The 20,905-nt window shown below is 43.2% G+C and overlaps 1 protein-coding gene across 1 annotated transcript in view; it reads left to right on the top strand.

Annotated features, from left to right (window-relative positions):
- Positions 1–241: 241 nt before the first annotated feature.
- The window catches only part of LOC124287085 (condensin complex subunit 1-like), a 45,313-nt gene continuing 24,649 nt past the window's right edge, over positions 242–20,905 (top strand). Inside the window, 18 exon segments of the mRNA XM_046723564.1 lie at positions 242–319; positions 513–642; positions 1,508–1,580; positions 1,895–1,953; positions 2,918–3,096; positions 3,975–4,037; positions 4,039–4,121; positions 8,847–8,968; positions 9,726–9,820; positions 16,176–16,186; positions 16,365–16,512; positions 16,916–17,038; positions 17,688–17,762; positions 18,170–18,304; positions 18,438–18,531; positions 18,944–19,088; positions 19,924–20,139; positions 20,651–20,715. Coding sequence (XP_046579520.1) covers positions 290–319; positions 513–642; positions 1,508–1,580; positions 1,895–1,953; positions 2,918–3,096; positions 3,975–4,037; positions 4,039–4,121; positions 8,847–8,968; positions 9,726–9,820; positions 16,176–16,186; positions 16,365–16,512; positions 16,916–17,038; positions 17,688–17,762; positions 18,170–18,304; positions 18,438–18,531; positions 18,944–19,088; positions 19,924–20,139; positions 20,651–20,715 — 1,846 coding nt within the window. The 5' untranslated portion in view covers positions 242–289.

Here is a 20,905-nt window from a genome sequence, read left to right as displayed (position 1 = left end):
TGAATTCATCAGTTGGTGGAAAACATATTAAAATTTTATTACCATTGTTTTCACTTATTTCTAAAATGTCATTTCATATATAATATACAAAGCAAAAAAAATCCATCAAGCATTTACTTGTTTAGCAATATGATAAATTTAAACCTCTCCGCACTTCCAGATTTAGGAAAATCTGATTGGCCAACATCGTGCGCTGACACTCGCAGGCGCACTTTTCAAACCCGGAAGGTACAATGACTGACAACATATTGTAAATACTGAACCTTTGGATTCTATCGGCGCATTTTAGATGCACCGATGCAATTGTGCATTTACGCTAGTAATGCAAATCATTTATGATTGATCGTGTGACTGTTTTGACAAACCTCAAATGACCCTAACTGGCCTGTTTATTTTCTGTGTATTTTGGCCAAATAAATCGTGCCCGTATATGATAGATGGTTTTGCTTGTTTGTTTCTCTTTATGCCAATGGCAGTAGATTGATAATTACATCCCTACTACCTTGTTCCAGGAGACAAATTTCAAGATGTTTGAATTCCAAATCCCTGTGTCCCGAGACGACCTGCTAACCAAAACAAGTGTGAACCAATACTCCGTGGAGGAGATTCTGACACACAGACTAGTTCAAGGAGCTCTTCAAGGTATGTAACGCTCGGACACTACTGCGATGCCGATGAGAGATTTGAATGTTCCTGTTTGATTGTAGAATAAACAGCACTGGTATCAAGGAAATTGTAATCCAACGAGCTTGACGGTTGACCGACTGTTCCGAGACAACATAGTGTTATCTAAGATTACATGTCTATCTTACATAATTAATCATAACAGTAACAAACTGGTCGACACAAGGATTCGAATTACCACTTCTCATCGACACCAGTTAGACGAGTATTGCATTATCTATAAGTAGAAATGTCAGAAAGCATAATCTCAAAAAAAACAATAATGTCTCTCAGCTGATGTGCCAAAATATCTTTATCATGTTTTATGTTAACTGACCAAATACAGGCATCACATACACATAGATTTACTGCAGTTAATACTGCACTAAATGTTTTGTTGTCATGGTAATGTCTCACATATTGAAACTGTTGTAACATGTGATGTCATGTTATGGTTCAAAAATGTATGTAAAAAGTCATCTCCCTTTTAAAAATACTCAGTGGACTGGAAACTACAGAGTAAATATGCACGTACATTCAACACGCAGTAAAACCTCTCAATACTTTAGATAAATGATAAGATGTTATACTTGAAATATTATCTGGAGCCTGATGAAATGACCTTGAAATCAAGAAGATAGTTAAAACAGTAACTTGTCAAAAAAGGTTAGGTGTACTCCATTGCACAAATGTATATGAAGCATGGATCTAGATCTGCAACAGTAAAACAACTTATGTTGGTTATAACCCCTTTTAACTGTATTGGTTTCACTGTGTACTGGTTGAAATCAAGTGCCAAGTTATTTGGACATGTGAAACATGTATACTTTTCTCTAAATTTCAGATTTTAAATATGCCATCCGGTCCAACTCTTTTGCTGTCATCGATAATTTTGACTCACTCTTCAGCATCTTGTGGTTAGTATCCAGTTGTACTACTTAACAAATACAATATGAAGTCTGGATGTCTGTTTCCAGTCTGTCAATTTAGCCAATTGTATCAATCTTTGAGGATGCTAAAATGTCTTTCTGTTCTGTAAACTCAGCAAATATAATTCCATTCATTAAAACCAAATCTTCAAAATGTGTTGGCAAATCACAACTTGATTTCCATTTTTTAAACATCATATTTGTCAACAGTTTGGGAAAGAATTGCTCTTATTCCATTTGTTATATGTATATTTGAGCTTGAGTTTCAACTGTATATACTTTTTGGCTGTTGTATTTTCCAGTCTACAGAGGGATCTTGATGCTGCAGTGAAGGAGGAAACATGGGACTGCTTGTTGAAAGGTGTGTATGTGTTGTATGGACTCCTGAAGATCCTGTTAGAATTGGTCTTCACCAACCCATGCTTTTCGTAAAAGGCAGCTATTATGATTGGGTGGTCAGACTAGCTGATTTTGTTTGCACAAGTCATATTATCCCAACTGATCACTGGATTGACTGTTCCAGACTTGATTATTTACAGACCGCCGTAATACAGCTTGAATATTTCTGAGTGCGGCTTTTCAACAACAGACAAACCAAATCACACTTATGTCTTCCAAAGGCAAGGGAGCTAACTGACTGAACTAATGTTTCCATCCTTGCAGAACTATGCTGGAATTTTGTGGCTTGATGATTATTCCACCCATTACAAGTTGTGTGACTCATGCGTCATTCTTATTGACCAGTCAGATTCAAACTCTTACACTGCTAGCAAAATTTGCACCCAGATATTTTGCTGTTGATAATTTTTCCTTATCCTGACTCATGCTTAATTGCTTGTCTCCTTCTTCTTGCGAATGATACTAGTGGAACACTTGAATCCCCTTTTGAAGCTCCCTTTAAAAAAGCGGACGTAAAATCACTCACCTAGTGTTACCTCCCTTAGGTATATTAGGTGTTTGGTATCTGTCACATAACCAAACACGCTCTTCGACACAGACAATGACAGAATGACTATTACTGTTCATGTCATGAAAAGTTATGAAGCAAAATAAAAATTATCTTATCATAACCAGAATATTTTTGTTGAAATGATGTTCTAAATCATCAATACCCTAACTCGAGCATTATATATAATTTAGTTTTGAAGTGCAACCTGTATTTGTCTGGTGCAACAAGGTAATTATCATCTGAAGTCTTACCAACAAGGTTATTACCTAAGGTTGCAACAGGTGCATGTCTCTATTCCATAAATCCAGCCCTGCACTTACTTTCAGTTGAAGAAAATGTAAACCCAGAAATATATATATATTTACTGTTTTTGAAGCTACCCGTGGTGTAGCAAGTCAGGTGTCCAGTGTGGTGGAAGAGACCGGTATTGACCCCGACACCCGTGCCCGCAACCTGAATCTGGTCAAAATGACTGTCTACCTCCTGTGTCAGTTCATTGAGATGTTTGAGACTGACTTCCACAAAGCTAATGCTGTACAGATCAACGTCACCAAGGTAAACAGTTTGGGAAACATTTAGATACAAGGGTTACCATGCTTACAGCGGTATACAAATACTTAATCTTTGTGGGTCAGAATGCAAAAACAAGGACCCAGGGACTGGATCCCCGAGGGATAACGTCTCATTAAAAGTTGTATGGTGTCTTTTATACTGAAATTAATGTATACAGTGTTTATGTTTGAGGACTTCACCCCATTGTATTGTGAAAACAAATACCTGAGTATCTGAGTTGTGTAGATTAGTGGTGGTCCGATTAATTGAAATAATCGAAGATTGGTCGTAGTGACTAAACGACCAAGCAATCGATCATAATTTCTAATTATCGAACACAACCAATTTGGGAACACTTGTTTTCATTCACAATATTTTTCACATGGTTGGTTTTGTCTGTTACATTTGTAAGCACTACAAGCTCGTTTCAAGTCATGATTGAATTTATCTTGAAGGCTCCAAGAAATTTATGTTCCTAACATACTAGTCATCCTTTAAAATGTGAAATTTTGCCAAAAAGCCCCAAAAGAACTACTTGTTTTTTACCTTACTTTTATGTGCATTAACAAATTTCATAAATGATGTTAACCAATTATTTTCGATGATTGATCGGTTGTAATGAACCAATCATCAATTATGAGATTTTAACCAATTCCCAACACTAGTGTAGATCCATGCTCATGATGTTGATCAATGGAATTATTTACAGACTGCCACCTTGAATGTTGCAGTGTGGGTTAAATGACAAACAAACAAGATGAGCATTAGAATCCATGTTATATCATGTGATGTGATTTGCTGAATGAATGAATGAAGTTTACCGATAACAGAAACGTTTTCAATCCATACTTATCTTGTGGTCATGTTCACTTTGTCACCAGGGTCGAAAGTCCCAGAAGAAGCGTGTGGATTCAGGAATTGACTGGGAGCGTGAGCGAGAGATGGGGGGTACACGCCCTACTTCAGATCATACAGCTCAATCTCCCAAAGCTCTGGGACCCACCCATCCCAGAGGAGGAGTTCGTAAGGTCAGCCATCTTGTTTTATGAATCAGTCTAAACCAGTGCACCTGTATTAATGTTGCAAGCCACCTTAACATTTTCTGAAAGTTGCCAATAGGTAATGGCATCTTAGATTCTTAGTGTTGAAACGGTAGCAAGCATACACTTCTGGTTTAGAAACACTGCCAAAACAGCATGGTCGTTTTGATTTACCAATTACAGGGGCGGTGGGGTAGCCTAGTGGTTAAAGCGTTGGCTCGTCACGCCGAAGACCCGGGTTCGATTCCCCACATGGGCACAATGTGTTAAGCCCATTTCTGGTGTCCCCCGCCGTGATATTGCTGGAATATTGCTAAAAGCGGCGTAAAACTAAACTCAGTCAGTCAGTCAGTACCAATTACAATTCACTCAGCGTCAGATAGGCCTACTAATCACCACCAATACCCTGCTGATCAGTCATTAATCTGGATTAGCAGACACATGGGACACTCACGCTTCACTTCACATAGTCAGCGGAAGATCAATGCTTTGTGCGGATAAGTGAGTCATTTTGTTTTCAGAAGAAGTCCTCCTTGGGGATAAGTGAGTCAATATTGTGTTGATTCAGCCGGTTGGTTTTAAAATTTACCGTCCGGAATCGGAAACCTTTTTAACATAAGAGATTGTTGTTGGTTTTTTTTATCAAAATTGACTGGAAGGCGAGGTTTCCGGATATTTGGGGTGCAGGTATCGGGGGTCTCACTGTATTTGATTTCAGTTGAAAAGGTCTTATGATGATTAATGAATGTTGTCACTGTCATTTGTGGAACTCTGTAGGTGGAGGGCGTCAAGTAAACTTTCTGATCATTATTGAGGTCTGAGTGACACATAAACATACATATCTCATTTCTGTCTCTCAAAACAAATCTATATGAGTAGTTTCAAATGCATAAAACACAATCACAACTATTTTGTTGCGGACTTTATACATTATGTCGTTCATGTGCACCATGATGTCCACATCCCAGAGGGTGGAGTGTCTAGGTATATTTGTGTTCTTTGTTTTTTGCTCAAAACATAATTTTTGAACTTATCCTATCTCATGGTATGCATTCTCTCTCTTGATTTGACACTTGAGAGTGGAACGATGTAACTTTTTTCTCCCTAGGCTTCTCTTGTCCATCCGTCCAAGCACTCCATGCTACCCTCATTATAAGACAGCTTCCTAGTTGTCATGCAAGGCATGCGCCACAAGCTACCCACGTGACTATCTCTGAATCATCATTATTCTTCTTGTCGCACATGAGTGTGAACGTGTTTTGCTTTACTCAATGTTGAAAACATTAGTCTACAACATGGGGAAGTTGACCAGCCCAAAAAGAGGAAGAAATGTTCGCAGTGTAATAAGGTGATCTCTGCGAGTGATCCACATATGTTTTGTGTTGACTGTGTGGGACATTTAAATGGGACTGTCGTTGCGATAAATGCAAGAATCTTACCTTCGAAGCTTTTGGTGATTACACTAGGGCTTGTGCTCGTCGTGTTGCTGACAGCAACGGACGGACCCAGTCCCACCAAGAAAGGCAAGTTTAAGCGTCCTACTTTGTCTGCTCGTCGGTCACAGTCCCCTCCCTTGAATGAAGAGGATTTCATGAGAATGTCTTATTTATCTGAAGACCTTCAGAAACTGCTTGGCTCTCAACATTCCAGCCCGAGTCCTTCGTCTTCGACCACATCCCGGGTAGTGGTTGTCGAGCGTGTTACCACCCCTCAGGATACTTCTGCACAGCGGGACCTTAGAACTACGCTCTCTGTCTCTCATTCACCGGACCAGTTATCAAGGCAACCTGGATTATCTGTTTCGGACAAGAATCAGCTTATCTCTAAGCCTGGCTGCCCAGAGCGCATGTGCCATAGCCGTTCTTGCTCTCGTCGTTCGTCCAGCAGTGACAGGAATCAGTCTACCTCGCCTAAACGCCTGCTAGTGGTTGCTTCGCCGTCTATTTCCCATTCAGTGAATAGAAGTGTTGTCTCTTGCATCCAACTACCTTGGTCTTCTACTTCTCCGAAGCCTGCCAGTTCGTCGAATCACAGTTCAACAGATCACGCTTCGCCTGTCCGTACCTCTCCACCTTAACTTTCGCCGGAACGTCTACCTTCGCCGAAACAGCACTCGTTGAACCAGTTAGACTGGCTCCCTACGAAAAAGCTCTCGCCGAACCTGTCTTCATGGAAACGGCAGTCTACTATTCAACATTCACCGGATCGGTCTTCTTCCAAACAGGTTTCACCGAAATGGACTTCGTCGAAACAACATTCGCCAAAACAGCAGACTTCACCGAAATGGCATGACATGGTGAATCGACTTTCGCCGAAACGGCTTTCCTCAAATCGGAACGCCCTTCTCCGGATCATCTGTCTCTGAGTACTTCCCCGAACTCTGTTGGATCTTACAGTCACGTCTCTTCAGCACGGACGCGGTTTTCACCAAGTCGTTTGGACCAGTCTCCTATTATTCTTCGGATTTGTTCACCGGATAGACCTGGTAGGTCTACTCTTCACAACTCTTCGACTCGTTCGCATTCAACTAAACACATGCCTTCATCTACTTTGTTGAGATCAGTTCTTCGCTGGAAGTCACCACCTCGGACTTCGTCTTCTCGTCATTATCTGCGCACAACCTAGATCTCCTACACGATCGACTGCTGTCTATCGTTCAAGATACAGGGATCATCGTTCTCGTTGCGATACCTCCCCTCCTCGCTCCCGATCTCCTCAGCGGACTTGTTCAGCCTTTTTAGTTGAGGACAGAGAACTGTTTCACATGGACACAGCTATTCGTCGCTCCTTACTCTCGATCAACTGCATCATCTTGGAGGTGGATGCGCTTGCGGCATCAGTGGAGCACTCTTTCACCGTCCAGGATGCTTGCATCAGGGGCTGTATGTCCCTTATACTGAACCAATTTCAGATCGTACTGGACCAGCTGTCTCATTTCCTTGGTTATCTCCTGGCAGTTCATCGTCGCCATGGGATCGACAGGTTTAAGGCTGAACTCTTCCGTGGATCGGGACATTTAGTTTCAAGTTTAGGTGGAATTATTGAAACTCCAGAAATCCCATCTGCAAGTGTCCATGATACAGAGACGGGCTCCGTGGTCTGTGCCATCTCATCTGGAACTTCTTCAGGGTTTTCATGGTCATTCGTCCTGAGCTAGAGGTAGCAGGTCCTCCCGTGGCACCTCTTCCAGACGTCCTCCCAAGTCCGACCCCGGGGCTGGGAATGTGGTCCCCAAGCAGTGACTCGTCGAAACAAGGGCATGACTGGGAACTCCCGCCTCATTCCGTCCCCATTTACGACTCTCCAGTGGGCGGGAGATTAGGGAGGTTCGCTCCCAATTGGACCATCCTTGACGATCCTTTTGTGACTGACCACCCCGCCAAAGGCTATCAACTTCCAGTGATCGGACGCCTGCCTCTGACAGTGCATCCGGTACATCGCAGTTACCCGGTGGACCAGATCCAGTTTCTTTGCTCCACCATTGGTACACTCCTAGCAAAATGTGCAGTCCAGTCTCTCAGTCCGGCGCCCAGCACTCCAGGGTTCTATTCCCCCATCTTTCTGGTTCCCAAGAAAATCTCCATGGAATCTAAGACTCATTTTCAACATGAAACTTTTCAATGCACACTATATCCAACGCCCGCCTCACTCAGGATGGTATCAATCGTCCTTCTTCGCACTATCCTGAAGAAAGAGGATTTTCTTGTCAGCCTAGACCTTCAAGATGCATATCTTCATGTGCCCATTCATCAGGATTTGCAGAAATTCCTCCGGTTCGTGTTCCAAGGGATCCATTATCAATGGACCGTCCTGCCTTTTGGAATTTCCACGGCTCTGTCTACTTTACCAGGATGGCTCATTTACCAGGATCACCAAGAGAGACCAGTCGCTCTTCTACGATCAGTATGAAGCTTCTCCAGCAGCTGGGTTGGCTGTTAAACACTTGATCTCCCGACCAAGTTCAATTCATCGTTGTGTTTTCCAAGAGATGTACATAGTTCCGTTAGCACTGAGGACATGCATTCAGGCACAGAGACTCCAGTCTGAAGGAGTTGATTCTTTCCACCACAGAACCCTTAGTATTTGTCCTCTTCAGTTGGAGTTCAGTATGAAGCTTCTCCAGCAGCTGAGTTGGCTGTTACACACTGCACCGTGAGATAGGATAAGTTAAAAAAATTAAAATTTTAAATAGAGATTGTATATTTATATGCTTATCCTATCTCATGCGACAGATTCCAGCCCATCCTCACCACTATGCAGATTCTCCCCAGATTGATATTATGCAGTGGCTCCAAGAATGAGAATGATGATTCAGAGATAGTCACGTGGGCAGCTAGTGGAGCATGCCACATGCTATGCATGACAACTAGGAAGCTGTCTTATAATGAGGGTGGAGTGCTTGGGAGGAAAAGATTACATCTTTCCACTCAATGTCGAATCAAGAGAGAGAAGTGCATACTGTGAGATAGGATATACAATTTATATTTAAAATTTTCAAATTTCCTATTTGAGGTGGTAAAGAAATTGACCTGCATTTTTCTAGAAATCATTCTTGCTTCATTTGGTAAGAGTGGTGAAAGTTTGTTCGGGATTCAATGGATATTACATGCTATAGAGGTGTAGACAGATCTTGATGCAGATCGATATCAAGTTGAGTAAGATTGTAGAGAGTTGTGAAGATATAAATGAACATGTATTTTTTCTTCTCCACAGTTTAGTGAGTAACACATGCTACAAACTGCTGGAGAATCCTGGAATATCCAAGGTGAAGGACACAAGGGAAACAATTTCTCACATTCTTGGCTGCCTGGTGAAGAGATATAACCATGGTCTCGGTAAGTGTGATCAGTAATTTACATCTGGAGACAAAAATCCAAGGCATTTACATTTGGACCAAGATATTGATGATATGTGACACTATGCCATGATGTCGTGTGCGTGCTCATGTATGTGTGTGTTTGTGCTTGCATGTAGAATGTTCACTTTTTTCCCTCTTGTTGAATGCGCTTTATTACTTAGCAACTTCTCCACAAATGGCCATCTGTATTCAAGGGTTAAGGAAAAGCCTTGTGATTGGCAAGCCTCTCAGTGAACATGTATTCAAAGAGACCCAGTATTGCCCTCAAAGTGAAAATTGAGCCAGCATAGCTCATTCGATGCAAGTGAAAGTGACTCTGTATTGCCCTGAAAGTGACCCAGTATTGCCCTGAAAGTGAATGTTTTGCCCTGGAAGTGACTGTATTGCCCTAAAAGTGACTCTGTATTGCCCTGAAAGTGAATGTATTGCCCTGGAAGTGGCTCTGTATTGCCCTGGAAGTGACTGTATTGCCCTGAAAGTGAACCAGTATTGCCCTGAAAGTGACCCAGTATTGCTCTGAAAGTGACCCAGTATTACCCTGAAAGTGACTCTGTACTGCCCTGAACATGACCCAGTATTGCCCTGAATGTGACCCAGTATTGCCCTGGAAGTGACTGTATTGCCCTGAAAGTGACTCTGTATTGCCCTGAAACTTACCCCATAAGTGAATCAGCATTTCCCCAGGAGTAATCCAATATCCCTACAAATGAACCCGTGTATCTCCTGTGTTGTAGGAGCCAGTCTGAAAGTGATCCAGCTGCTCCAGCATTTCGAACACCTGGTCTCACCATTGTCACTCACAGTGGAGATGTTTGTCAACCATTATGGAGCCAATTTTTCCTTATCCTGACTCATGCTCTTTTGCTTGTCTTCTTCTTCTTGCGAACATAGTGGAACACTTGTATCTCCTTATTTGAAGCTCCTTCAAAATAAAATCACTAATTGGTACTCACCACGAGTTGCTCCCCTTTGTCTCCCCTGGCGGAAAAGGTGTAAGCCACCCTCTGGCCATGTGCTTCACTCTCTCCTTCTTAGCCCAGTGAGCAGGATGTGAGAGCCTTGTGTCTCCTTACACACATATCCTTTGATAATCTCTTAGTTTTACCTCTCATAGGTTACTATAGAGGTATAGCTAGTATCCTTTACTATTTGTATTGATTAATTATCATTATTTCTACTGTTTATTCCGTGTATTAAGTGATTGTTCAGCTAACTTTACGTTCATGAAAATCTGTGCGATTTGTAGATTACGTTTTCTGCCTCCGATCCACATGTAATATGCCCTAGTTGTTCTCGCCCGTGTGTGCGTTTAATTCCGCGTTGCAGTTACTGCATTAATTTATCTCATTCTGCATTTAATAAATATCATCTTTCGTCTTAAGGCGTGCTGCAGATAGATCACGCAAACAAAGGCAAAACATGGCAGAGAGTCCAGATATTCCTTCCAGTCAGCTGCTAGCGATCGACCCTCTCCGTCTGGTGTTCTGCTAGAGACCCCTGCGGCAGAGGCGCGTGGGGCCAGATCCGTTACCTCGAAGAAGCGACCGGCCTCCCCAGACATCCCGTCATTGCAGACTAAGTCTAAGAGGGCCTCATCGTCGTCTCAAGCAGATTGAGGACACCCAGGGCAGCGCCAGACTTCCAAAGGGAAATCTACGAAGACAGCAAGAACTTTCTCAGCCGAGATCGTTCCAGCAGCAGAGTTGGGCCTCTCGATGATCAGCCGATAATCATCCCGACTTCTGGCAGAAGAAGCGACCCGGTGTCAGCGACTGTGACTTCTGCAGAGATCTCCATGCAGCCTGATGCCTCTACACCGGCGTCAGGCGTCATTGATGTGAACCCCATGCGCAGAAAAGGCGCCGGCGACCGTCTCTGATCATCCCAGAAGACATGATCGCGGCAGATTATGAACATCATGGAGGACCACTACAAACTGCGCCAAGCGAAGTCCGAGCCCAGCGAAGGCTCCAACGTGAACAACAGCACCCCAGAGGCACCCCGTCAGCGTAGCAGCCAAGGCGATGTCACCTTCGCGAAGGAAGTCCGCACCACCTTGGCGAAGGACCTAGATGTACAGCCTTCGAAGGCCTTAGCGGCGGAGAGATCATCACCATCTTCGATTTCATCTCTAGATATGGACTCAGACCATCAGACATCACGGAAGCCTTCCGAAGGTCATATCATCGATCCCCGGACGGGCGCAAATGAAGCTTGAAGGCATTCGCGAAAGACATATGATTCCAGATCTTCATCGTCTAGAAGAACATCGAGGGACTGCCGAAGAGCTTAGCGAAGCTATCAACATTCACCTCACAAGTCTCGAGAAGATCATCCCATAGGCGATCTCCACTCCGTTCATCACCAGGTCGATCACCCATCAGATCTCCACATAGAAGCGGCGCAAGTCAACTAGATCGCCACAAACCTCATCAGATATTCAGACAGCTACGCGGTCGAAGAGCATCTACAATTTATTAATGATGATGGTTTTGAGGATGATGGAGGAATCATATTTTCTGATGCAGAATCACGGTATTGGATGGTCAATAACCTAGATCTCACATCACCATCTAAAAGTGGCAATACAGCTCAGGCGTATTTGATGAAGGAAGATGATCCAGATGCAATCACTCTACCCCGATCGACCCGATTGCGGCAGTGCCACAGAATCTAGATGCAGCTTTCCAGAAAGCTCACGAAAGTTCAGATACCACATCTACCCAACTTTCAAGCCAAGAAGTTCTCCACGCATAACATGGACTCCTTCTACAAGGCCCAGGACATCGATGAGAACTATAAGATCATCAGCGATGTAAAGAACAAGATTTACAAGATGGATGATGCAAGTTGGCTCATATAGAAACCATGGCCGAGGCGTATGTTCTTTGGGTTAAATAGATCTAGGGCGATCAATGAGACTCTTATTACTAGATTCGGGGATTCCACGGAGGAAGATGATAGAATGATTTATTCTGCCTTACTTATGCAAAGAAAGATCAGCAGTTTTAGCGGATCATCTTACATCTGTTTCAGCAGCACTGACCTTAGCTTCGTCGTCAAGGCCTCCTGCGCCTCCTGTAATTGGGGGAGAACTTTACAGCCCACTTTATACAGCCCGTGGTCGACAACATCCATCTTTGGCGAGAAATCGACAAGGTTAAGCCAAGGAAGTCTCTAAGGATTCCAGGGAAGTCCTTATGATTAGATCGATGGACACACTAGCCAGCGTCATTAGTCAGACTTCACAAAGATACTCAGGCAGATCTAAGTTCACGGGCCTACAAAGAGCAAGAGACAGGAAGATAGCCAGCTCTAGAGGTAAAGATTCTTTTAAATTAAGCCCATATGGCAACTATAGAGGAGGATCAGGAAGAGGCAGGACACCCAGAGGTTCCCGCAATTATAGGCAGCTGAAACACAGGTTGGAGCGACTGGAGTCTTCCACCCCAGCCGTTCCAGTACAACCAGCTCAAGTGGGTGGGCGCCTCCAACTACACTGGGAAAACTGGGAATACTGCAAGATCCTTCGTCTCCAACATTATTCAACCGGTTTTAGTATCCCTCTACAGGACAAGCCTCCGCTGACAATCAAACCCCCCAAGTTCGATTTACAAGCGCAACAACTACCAAAGATAAAAGAGGCTGTCTCATCACTCCTATCCAAACAGGCCATAGAAGTAATAGATCAAGCAAACGTCGAACCAGGTTTCTACTCCCCAGTTTTCCTAGTTCCCAAGAAAAACTCCACGGAGAAATACAGACTCATCTACAACATGAGCTTTTTCAACAAGAACTATCTACGCAAACCACCGAAGTTTCGCATGATACATTTACCTCAGTTACGCCAGATGATTCGTCCTATGGACTACATGGGCAGCATAGATCTACAGGATGCCTACTTGCACATCCCCATTCATCCCGATTCCAGGAAATACCTACGATTTACTCTAGAAGGGCTACATTACCAGTGGAAAGTACTCCCATTCGGAATATCATCAGCCCCCTGGCTATTCACGAGGATAACGAAACCGATTATCAAATTTCTACATCGTCAAGGGCTACGCAGTGCGTTTTACCTCGACGACGGGATACAAGTAGATCAAGATCCACTGCGTCTCAAACTACAGTTAAATTACATCATAAAGCTACTAACACAACTAGGTTGGTTAGTAAACTTACGCAAGTCGGACCTAGTACCATCGCAAGACCTACAGTTCCTAGGTATTCGATTCATCACAAATCGCAACCGTATTATGGTACCAGAAGACCGTTGGCTCAAGATACAACAGACCATTCCACCAGCTCTACTCTCTCCGTTACCACTGCGACAATGGCAGAGCCTACTAGGTCTTCTCACATCAGCCCAAGACATGACTGTCACAGGCAGATTACAGTTACGTCCCCTACAGGTCCTCATCAACGCACATCTCAACGATGTACAACCATTCAGTCTACCGAAACATCTCAGACCACATCTACTATGGTGGACCAAGAAATCGAATGTCTGCGAAGGGATTTGTTTAGCAGAGCAGGAATACAAAACCCATCTGTATGTAGACGCGTCACTCCAAGGTTGGGGAGCTCATCTCACCAACCACACGATATCAGGGTTATGGAATCAGCAAGAATGCAAACTCCATATAAACAGTCTAGAAATGAAAGCTGTAATCAACGCCATTCTACATTGGAGCACATTTCTACAAAATGCGCGCCTAATGATCCATACAGACAATTCGACAGTGGCGTTCTACATAAACAAGCAAGGCTCAACGAGATCGATGAACCTTTTGAACCTAAGCTTTCAACTGTTCGATTTAATACAAGATCTAAATCTACATGTCAGAGCAGTGCACATTCCCGGAGCCAGAAATATACTAGCAGACGCTCTCTCTCGGCCTCATCTACCATCACCGACAGAGTGGATGATCAACCGGGAAATTTTTGCACAGATAATCAAGCAATTAGGAGCGCCGCTAATAGACCTATTCGCCACGCGATTCAACAATCAGCTACCGACATTCGTGTCACCAGTCCCAGACCCCCAAGCTTGGGCAACGGACGCTCTAAGTCTATCATGGGAAGGCCTCAATGCGTACGCGTTTCCGCCGCCAGCAATAATACCTCAAGTATTACAGAAAATCAGACAAACACAGAGCCTACAACTCACTTTGGTCGCGCCCTACTGGCCGGCCAGAACGTGGTTTCCCATACTAATTCAAGAAATCGGTCAACCAACACTGGAGCTACCCAAGCGCGCAAACCTGTTAATTCATCCTCACACCAAACAAGTGCACGGAAACCCAGCAATGTTCCAACTACACGTATGGACTGTATACAAATGTGTTTAAACAAGAGAGGATATTCTGCCAGGGCGGCAAAAGCAGTCACGCTTGCCTTACGTTACTCAACTCGTAACTTGTACGACGACAAGTGGCACAGTTTCGAAAATTATGCAACAAAGAAAGGGTTTACAGCAAGAGAGGCTTCACAACCTCAAGTGGCAGACTATTTGTGTTACCTACGCCAAAACAAACATTTAAAAGGTTCAACGATATCAACATATCTTGCCGCGCTTAGCTCTGTAATCACCATGAGAACGGGTGTCAAATTGACAAGATCTCCAGAGTTACTGGCCTTACTACGAGCTTTCCGATTGGAGGACCAAAAGCGGAAGTTCCACGCCCCAGCTTGGGATCTGAATGTAGTGTTACAACACCTCACGAGTGAGGTCTATGAACCCTTGGAATCGACAAACTTTGAATTTCTCTCACAGAAAACATTGTTTCTGCTATCGCTAGCCACAGCAGCAAGAATGTCTGAAATTCACGCTCTGGATTACGAGAGGATACAGTTTGATGACAATCATAACACAGCGCACCTCGGATTAAGATGGGATTTCATTGCAAAGAATCAACTGCCAGGTCAACCAGACAGATTATTCCACATCCCGGCGCTATCCTCTATTCTCGGATCACAAGATACACAAGACCTATCACTGTGTCCGGTAAGAGCGCTCAAAGTTTATTTACGACGATCCAAAACAAGGAGAAGATTTCTCAAACGTTTATTCATCCCATTATCGCCTACGAATCAAACAGAAGTGTCACGGACCACAATATCTATTTGGATAAGGACTGTCATTCTCCGTGCCTACAAGGCAGCAGGCTTGGACCCACCAACAGCATCAAATCCACATGAGATCAGGGCACTGGCCTCTACCCTCGCCCTACACGGTAACTGTTCCTTGAACACGATTATGGAAGGATGCTATTGGAAATCTAACATGGTATTTGCTAATCACTACCTAAGAGACATCACTACAGAAGATGTCTCTGGCATTCACCATTTCGGACCACTGGTCCTCGCTCAGCAACTGACAGTCCCTCGTAGGCGTTAAAATATTAGCCTCACAAGATTAATATGTATTTTATACATACTCATCTAGCTTATAACTCTAAGGAGTTTTAGGGCTATGTATATATGTTCAGCTTAAGTATTCTACCTTAAGCATATACTTGGATATAGTCAATTTCAATGCCTCTATCAGAGTCACCTATATATATATATATATAATTTATATGTATTGTTCAATATATTCATAATGTAATTCCCCTTTAATGGCTTTATATAACCTATGGTTTTCTTTATACAGGAAACATCCTAAATCTAAGACTTCATGAAGTTCCCGTAGGGGATATTACAGTATATCTATACAAAATCACTAATTATAAATCCAAAGTATTCTGTTACCCACCTCCGTTCCGTTAGGATGCTACAAGCAAAGAGCATGAGTCAGGATAAGGAAAAATATGTAATTTTAGAGTAAAATTGATATTTTATACTTATCCTGACTCATGAGGTTAGCCCTCCCATCCTCCCCACATAACACTTTGGATTTCCCTGTAAATTCAAGTGTTGGGCTCGCTAAATCAGGAGAGAGTGGAGCACATGGCCAGAGGGTGGCGACACCTTTTCCCGCCAGGGGAGACAAAGGGGAGCAACTCGTGGTGAGTACCAATTAGTGATTTTATTTTGAAGGGAGCTTCAAATAAGGAGATACAAGTGTTCCACTATGTTCGCAAGAAGAAGAAGACAAGCAAAAGAGCATGAGTCAGGATAAGTATAAAATATCAATTTTACTCTAAAAATTACATTATTGTTCTCTTGATTTTCATTCTCAGCTCCCTGGGAAGTACACTTGGAAAAAAGGGCTCTGCAACAAGCATCAGCAACACGTTGTGATATCTTTTGTTAGCTATGCTCACTGGTATAACTGTTGATTTGAACTGGGATTGTACTTTGACTTCTCAGATGGTAGATGTTTGTTTTGTTTCAAAAGCCATTAGCAGTTTTAATTTTGAATATTTCAGAGAAATCGGCCGCATAGATGCCCAGGACCTGAGCCGTGACACGTCTGGGACGAGGGCGTACTCGCTGTTCCTGGTGGAGTTGGCAGAGCGTGTGCCAGCAGTGATGTTGCCGAACATCAGTGTATTGCTGTGTCACCTGGATGGAGATGTAAGGCAGATGCTTCACATGCTACTTAGTGTCTTCGTTCCTCATGGAAAGTTCTGACATTTGAAACTTTTGCCTCCAAAAGACCCTAAATTTGTTTCAGCCTTGATAAAGCCCTTATTACCAGTGATTTGCCTTTAAAAGGCCCTAACTTGAGAAAAAATTGTCAACAGGATATGATTTTACAGGAAACTAATGCATAAAAACTACCATGCAATGTTGAGTGTTTATTGATCTTATTTGTAAAGCAAAACTTTACCAGCACCGAGATGTTGTCAGAGTTATTTCCCTTCGATGTCGGTTCCCCATTCGACCAACCTCATTGTTAGACTACTTTTATGAACAGATTGTTTGCATTTGTGAGATAGACCATTTAACATAGAAATTTATATGGTGTAACTTTCAGTCCTACTCGATGCGGAATGGAGTGTTGGGTGTGCTGGGTGAGATTCTGCGGCGTGTGTTGTCAAAGGACGGCCTGGACGATAACATGAAGAAGGCCAGAGATGGCTTCTTTGATAAACTGGAGGTAAGATACTGAACAGGTTTCACATTGTCTCCTTGCATGTTGTCATAAGTGCTGATGAACCTGTGAGATCCGGGTTAGAATTGATCTTGAGCCGCCCAAGGTTGTCGTAAGAGGCAAATAATGGGATTGTGTGGTCAGGCTCACTGACTTGGTTGACACATGTCATCATATCCTAATTGTGTAGATCGATGCTCATGCTGTTGATCACTGGATTGTCTGGTTCATACTAGATCAATTACAGACTGCTGCATAGCTGGAATAGTGCTGGGTGTGGCGTTAAACACCAACCAATCACCTAACATAAGAGCTGATGAAGATGAGAATCAGGTATCCATGATGTATGACTTAGTTGACAGCATTCTGTTAAGTTGACCAAAATTAGGAATTTGCATTCAAAGCACAGACATTTCACAGACTGTTCACTTTGAATGAATATTTTTCTTGGAAAGTATAATGTATTTCTCACAATCTGTGTCACATCTGTGAGATTCATGTGGAGAGTGCTTCATCATAGGACTAAATCACTCAACATTATGCATCAAGATAATACAACTAACATACTATTCAAAACAACATTAAACTCCGAGGTTAAACTGAAAAACTCACTCACTCACCAAATAACATCTCATCGGGGTTTTTTTCTTTTCAGGAACATATTCATGATGTTCATGCATTTGTCAGAAGTAAAGTTCTGCAGATCTGGTTGACAATAGTCAATGAAAAGGTGAGAGTTTCATCTGTTCTGCTTGGCATTTTTTTTTTTAGCTTTGTGTCATGTCTTTAAACTGAAATGAGTTTTTTAGAATGTGTGAAGGACTTGTCAGGTGGTGTAAATACATTTGTCCAGTAATAACAAGGTTTCTATCAGGTATCTTAATTGAGCTACTCACTCACTTCTGGGGGACATTCTACTGTCAGGTAGGGGCAGTGCGGTAGCTTGTGTTTAACATGTTCGCCTATCATGCCAAAGACCTGGGTTCTATTCCCCACAATGTGTGAAGCCCATTTCTGGTGTTCTCGTTATATTTCTGGAATATTGCTGAAAGCAGCAAAAAATTAAACTCACTACTGTCAGGTAACTAAATTTGTAGTTCTAATGAACTAACTTTAGTTCTATACCTTGATGCCTAGTGTTTACCACTGCCACGCCAAGAGCACCTGGTTGCCAAGGTGATTGGTCGGCTCCAAGACAAGTCCAGCCAGGTTCGGAGGTACGCCATCCAGCTGATGACAGCCTTACTCAAGTGTAACCCCTTTGCTGCCAAGGTGAGTACTTGCTGGTGTGTTGGATATTACAGTACTGGGGATTTCTAATACAAATGAAATGCTAAATATGATACAGTCTGTATGATGTTTGTGGTGACTGTAGCTCCCAGTACAACTCTGACTGATGTTACAGTTGCCGATGGAGAAGTTGGAGTTGAACCATCAGAAGGAAGTGGAGAAGCTGGCGGCCATGAAGCCAGCAGAGCATCTCCCACAGCCCATCCCTGGTATGTATCTTCGTCAGGGATTCACTAGGCTGTTATCTGGGATTCCACAATAAATGCCCTTTGTAGGCAAATCGGGAAGTTGGGGAGGGAGCTAACGATTTAACCACAGATGCCCCAAATGCATGACACAAAAAATGCATGCCATGATTTTCTAACCATGAATTAGGGTAACAGTAGTAAAACTCAGGTTTTGTTAAGAATGCATCAGGATATTGTTCCCAAAACACACACACATGTATCCTCCTGTGATGAGAAGACAGTGGGCATGCTCCTGGTAACTTCAGTAACACTAGTGTTGAAGTGGCTCAAAATCTTCAGATTTCCCCTATAATTTGATGTCTGCGAGAATGCCAACGAGTGTATTTGGAAAAGGTTTATAGCTGATAAAAAATTAAATTATGCTGCATTACAGATGACGTGCTGCAAGGCTTTGAGAGAGAGTGGTTGGCTGTTGAGGAGAAACTGCTTGCTGCCCTGGATGAAGACAACAGCCAAGAGGACACACAGGACGAGGACAGCCAGGAGGACATCAGTCAGGAAGACATCACTGTTGCAAGGTGAGCACATATGTCAGGTCGACATCACTGTTGCCAGGTGAGCACATATGTCAGGCCGACATCACTGTTGCCAAGTGATGAGCACATATGTCAGGCCGACTTCACTGTTGCCAGGTGAGCACATATGTCAGGCCGACATCACTGATGCCTGGTGCAGGAATCACAAAGACATGCAATACTTTAATGAGAAAACGTCATTTGTGTATGAGCTATTCCTGAAACGGTGAGTATTGGCTGTAGATTGTTGGTAACAGTGTTGCTGAAACTGAGTTGTGCTGAAAAGGCGAAAGGCTTTAGAGTTGATAGGCCCCGCTACTTTGGTGACATGCCCTTGATGTTGTGGCAGTGTACACCACTAAAAACACCTGCATATGTTTGGTAATACAGTTTGCACATTTACCAACCATCCCATCTCCTCACCTTCTCCTGGTCCCTCTTTCAGCTGTTCCCATGACCACCACACCCTCAGGTCTTCATTCCTCCCATTCACACCAAGTGAAGTCTAATCTTTCCCTCCCTTATCCCTCTCTGCCCCTTCCCATCCTGTTGCTCAACCTTTCTGATGGCCTCTTTCACCCCTCCTTTATCCCTCTCTCTCCCTACCCATCCCATGTCTCAGCCATTCTGATGGCCACTTCCACCCTTCCCTCCCCTGCCATCACATGTTCAAACATATCTCCAAATTCTCCCCGACACAGTCCCAACCTTCTCTAAGACTCAAACCCCACCCCAAACCCTGCAACCCTTACTAAATCCTCCCCAAACCCTCCCAAATGTCTGCAAGCAAGAAATCAGGCTTGTGATTTTTTTTATCCACAATATCCCTGCCTTGCAGTCAGCTGACAAGGATCTACCACCTGTTGCTGGAAGGTCGGTACCTGTCCGCTGTGAAGGTCCTGTCGGCCACACAGCAGCAGTGGCCTGACCTTGCACCAAGGGGACACAACCAGGAGGGCGATCAGACAACACAGACTGATGAGGATGGAGAGACAAGTCAGAGCGAAGATGATCAACAGAAAGAAGAGAAAGATGGACAGGAAGATGGTCACAGGTAAGGGAGACAACTCTGTGAAGAATGATAGTTGCTTGCAAAAGAAAACAGTACTGCCCACTCCAAAATCTGATGTTTTTTTTGGGGGGAAGCATTGCTGCAGATAATTTAGCACAAAATAATAAGTGGGAGATGTATCGATACCTTGTTTCTAAAGTTACTTCATTGAATGTACGTCACATTTTCGGCATAGATCATGTGTAGAAGTGAACTATGTTGCATGAACCCAGATCTGAAATAACACAGGAGGGGGAATAGACATTTGTAGTTGTGTAACAGAAACCATGATGATGATGATGATGATGATGATGATGATGAAAAGTATCCTGAAAGTTGATGGAAAGTATCCTGTAAGTTCTTGGTGGTTTTGACTGGTCAGTGTTCCTTTCTCATTCACATTGTGTTGGCAACAAGGGCCAAGTGCTGCTGATGAACCTGAACAGTCCTCTTTGCTTGCATCAGTGTATCTCAATGATAAATATAATAATGATAATGTGTTGCTGTGTTTCAGTGTCGACAAGCATGAGGTAGATCCTGTGTCGGAAACTGTCACGCAGCTGAAGGAGATCTTCCTAGGTGAGGGCAGAATGTTTGTCACCTTGCTTGTTTGTAATATTTTATTCAATGTTTAAAATTCAACATGAAAGGGAGTGGGTCCTTGTCACGATGCTACTGTTGAAAGTTGAAGATTGAGGAGGTCCCAGGGTTAAATAACTATGTCTGTTTACCCTCTTGATTCCTTAACCGTTTATTTCATCTAATTTTC

This window comes from Haliotis rubra, unplaced genomic scaffold, assembly GCF_003918875.1.
Source record: "Haliotis rubra isolate DU_JTF1 unplaced genomic scaffold, ASM391887v1 Scf4, whole genome shotgun sequence".
Lineage (NCBI taxonomy): Eukaryota > Metazoa > Mollusca > Gastropoda > Lepetellida > Haliotidae > Haliotis > Haliotis rubra.
This window is presented reverse-complemented; position numbering and strand designations above follow the sequence as displayed.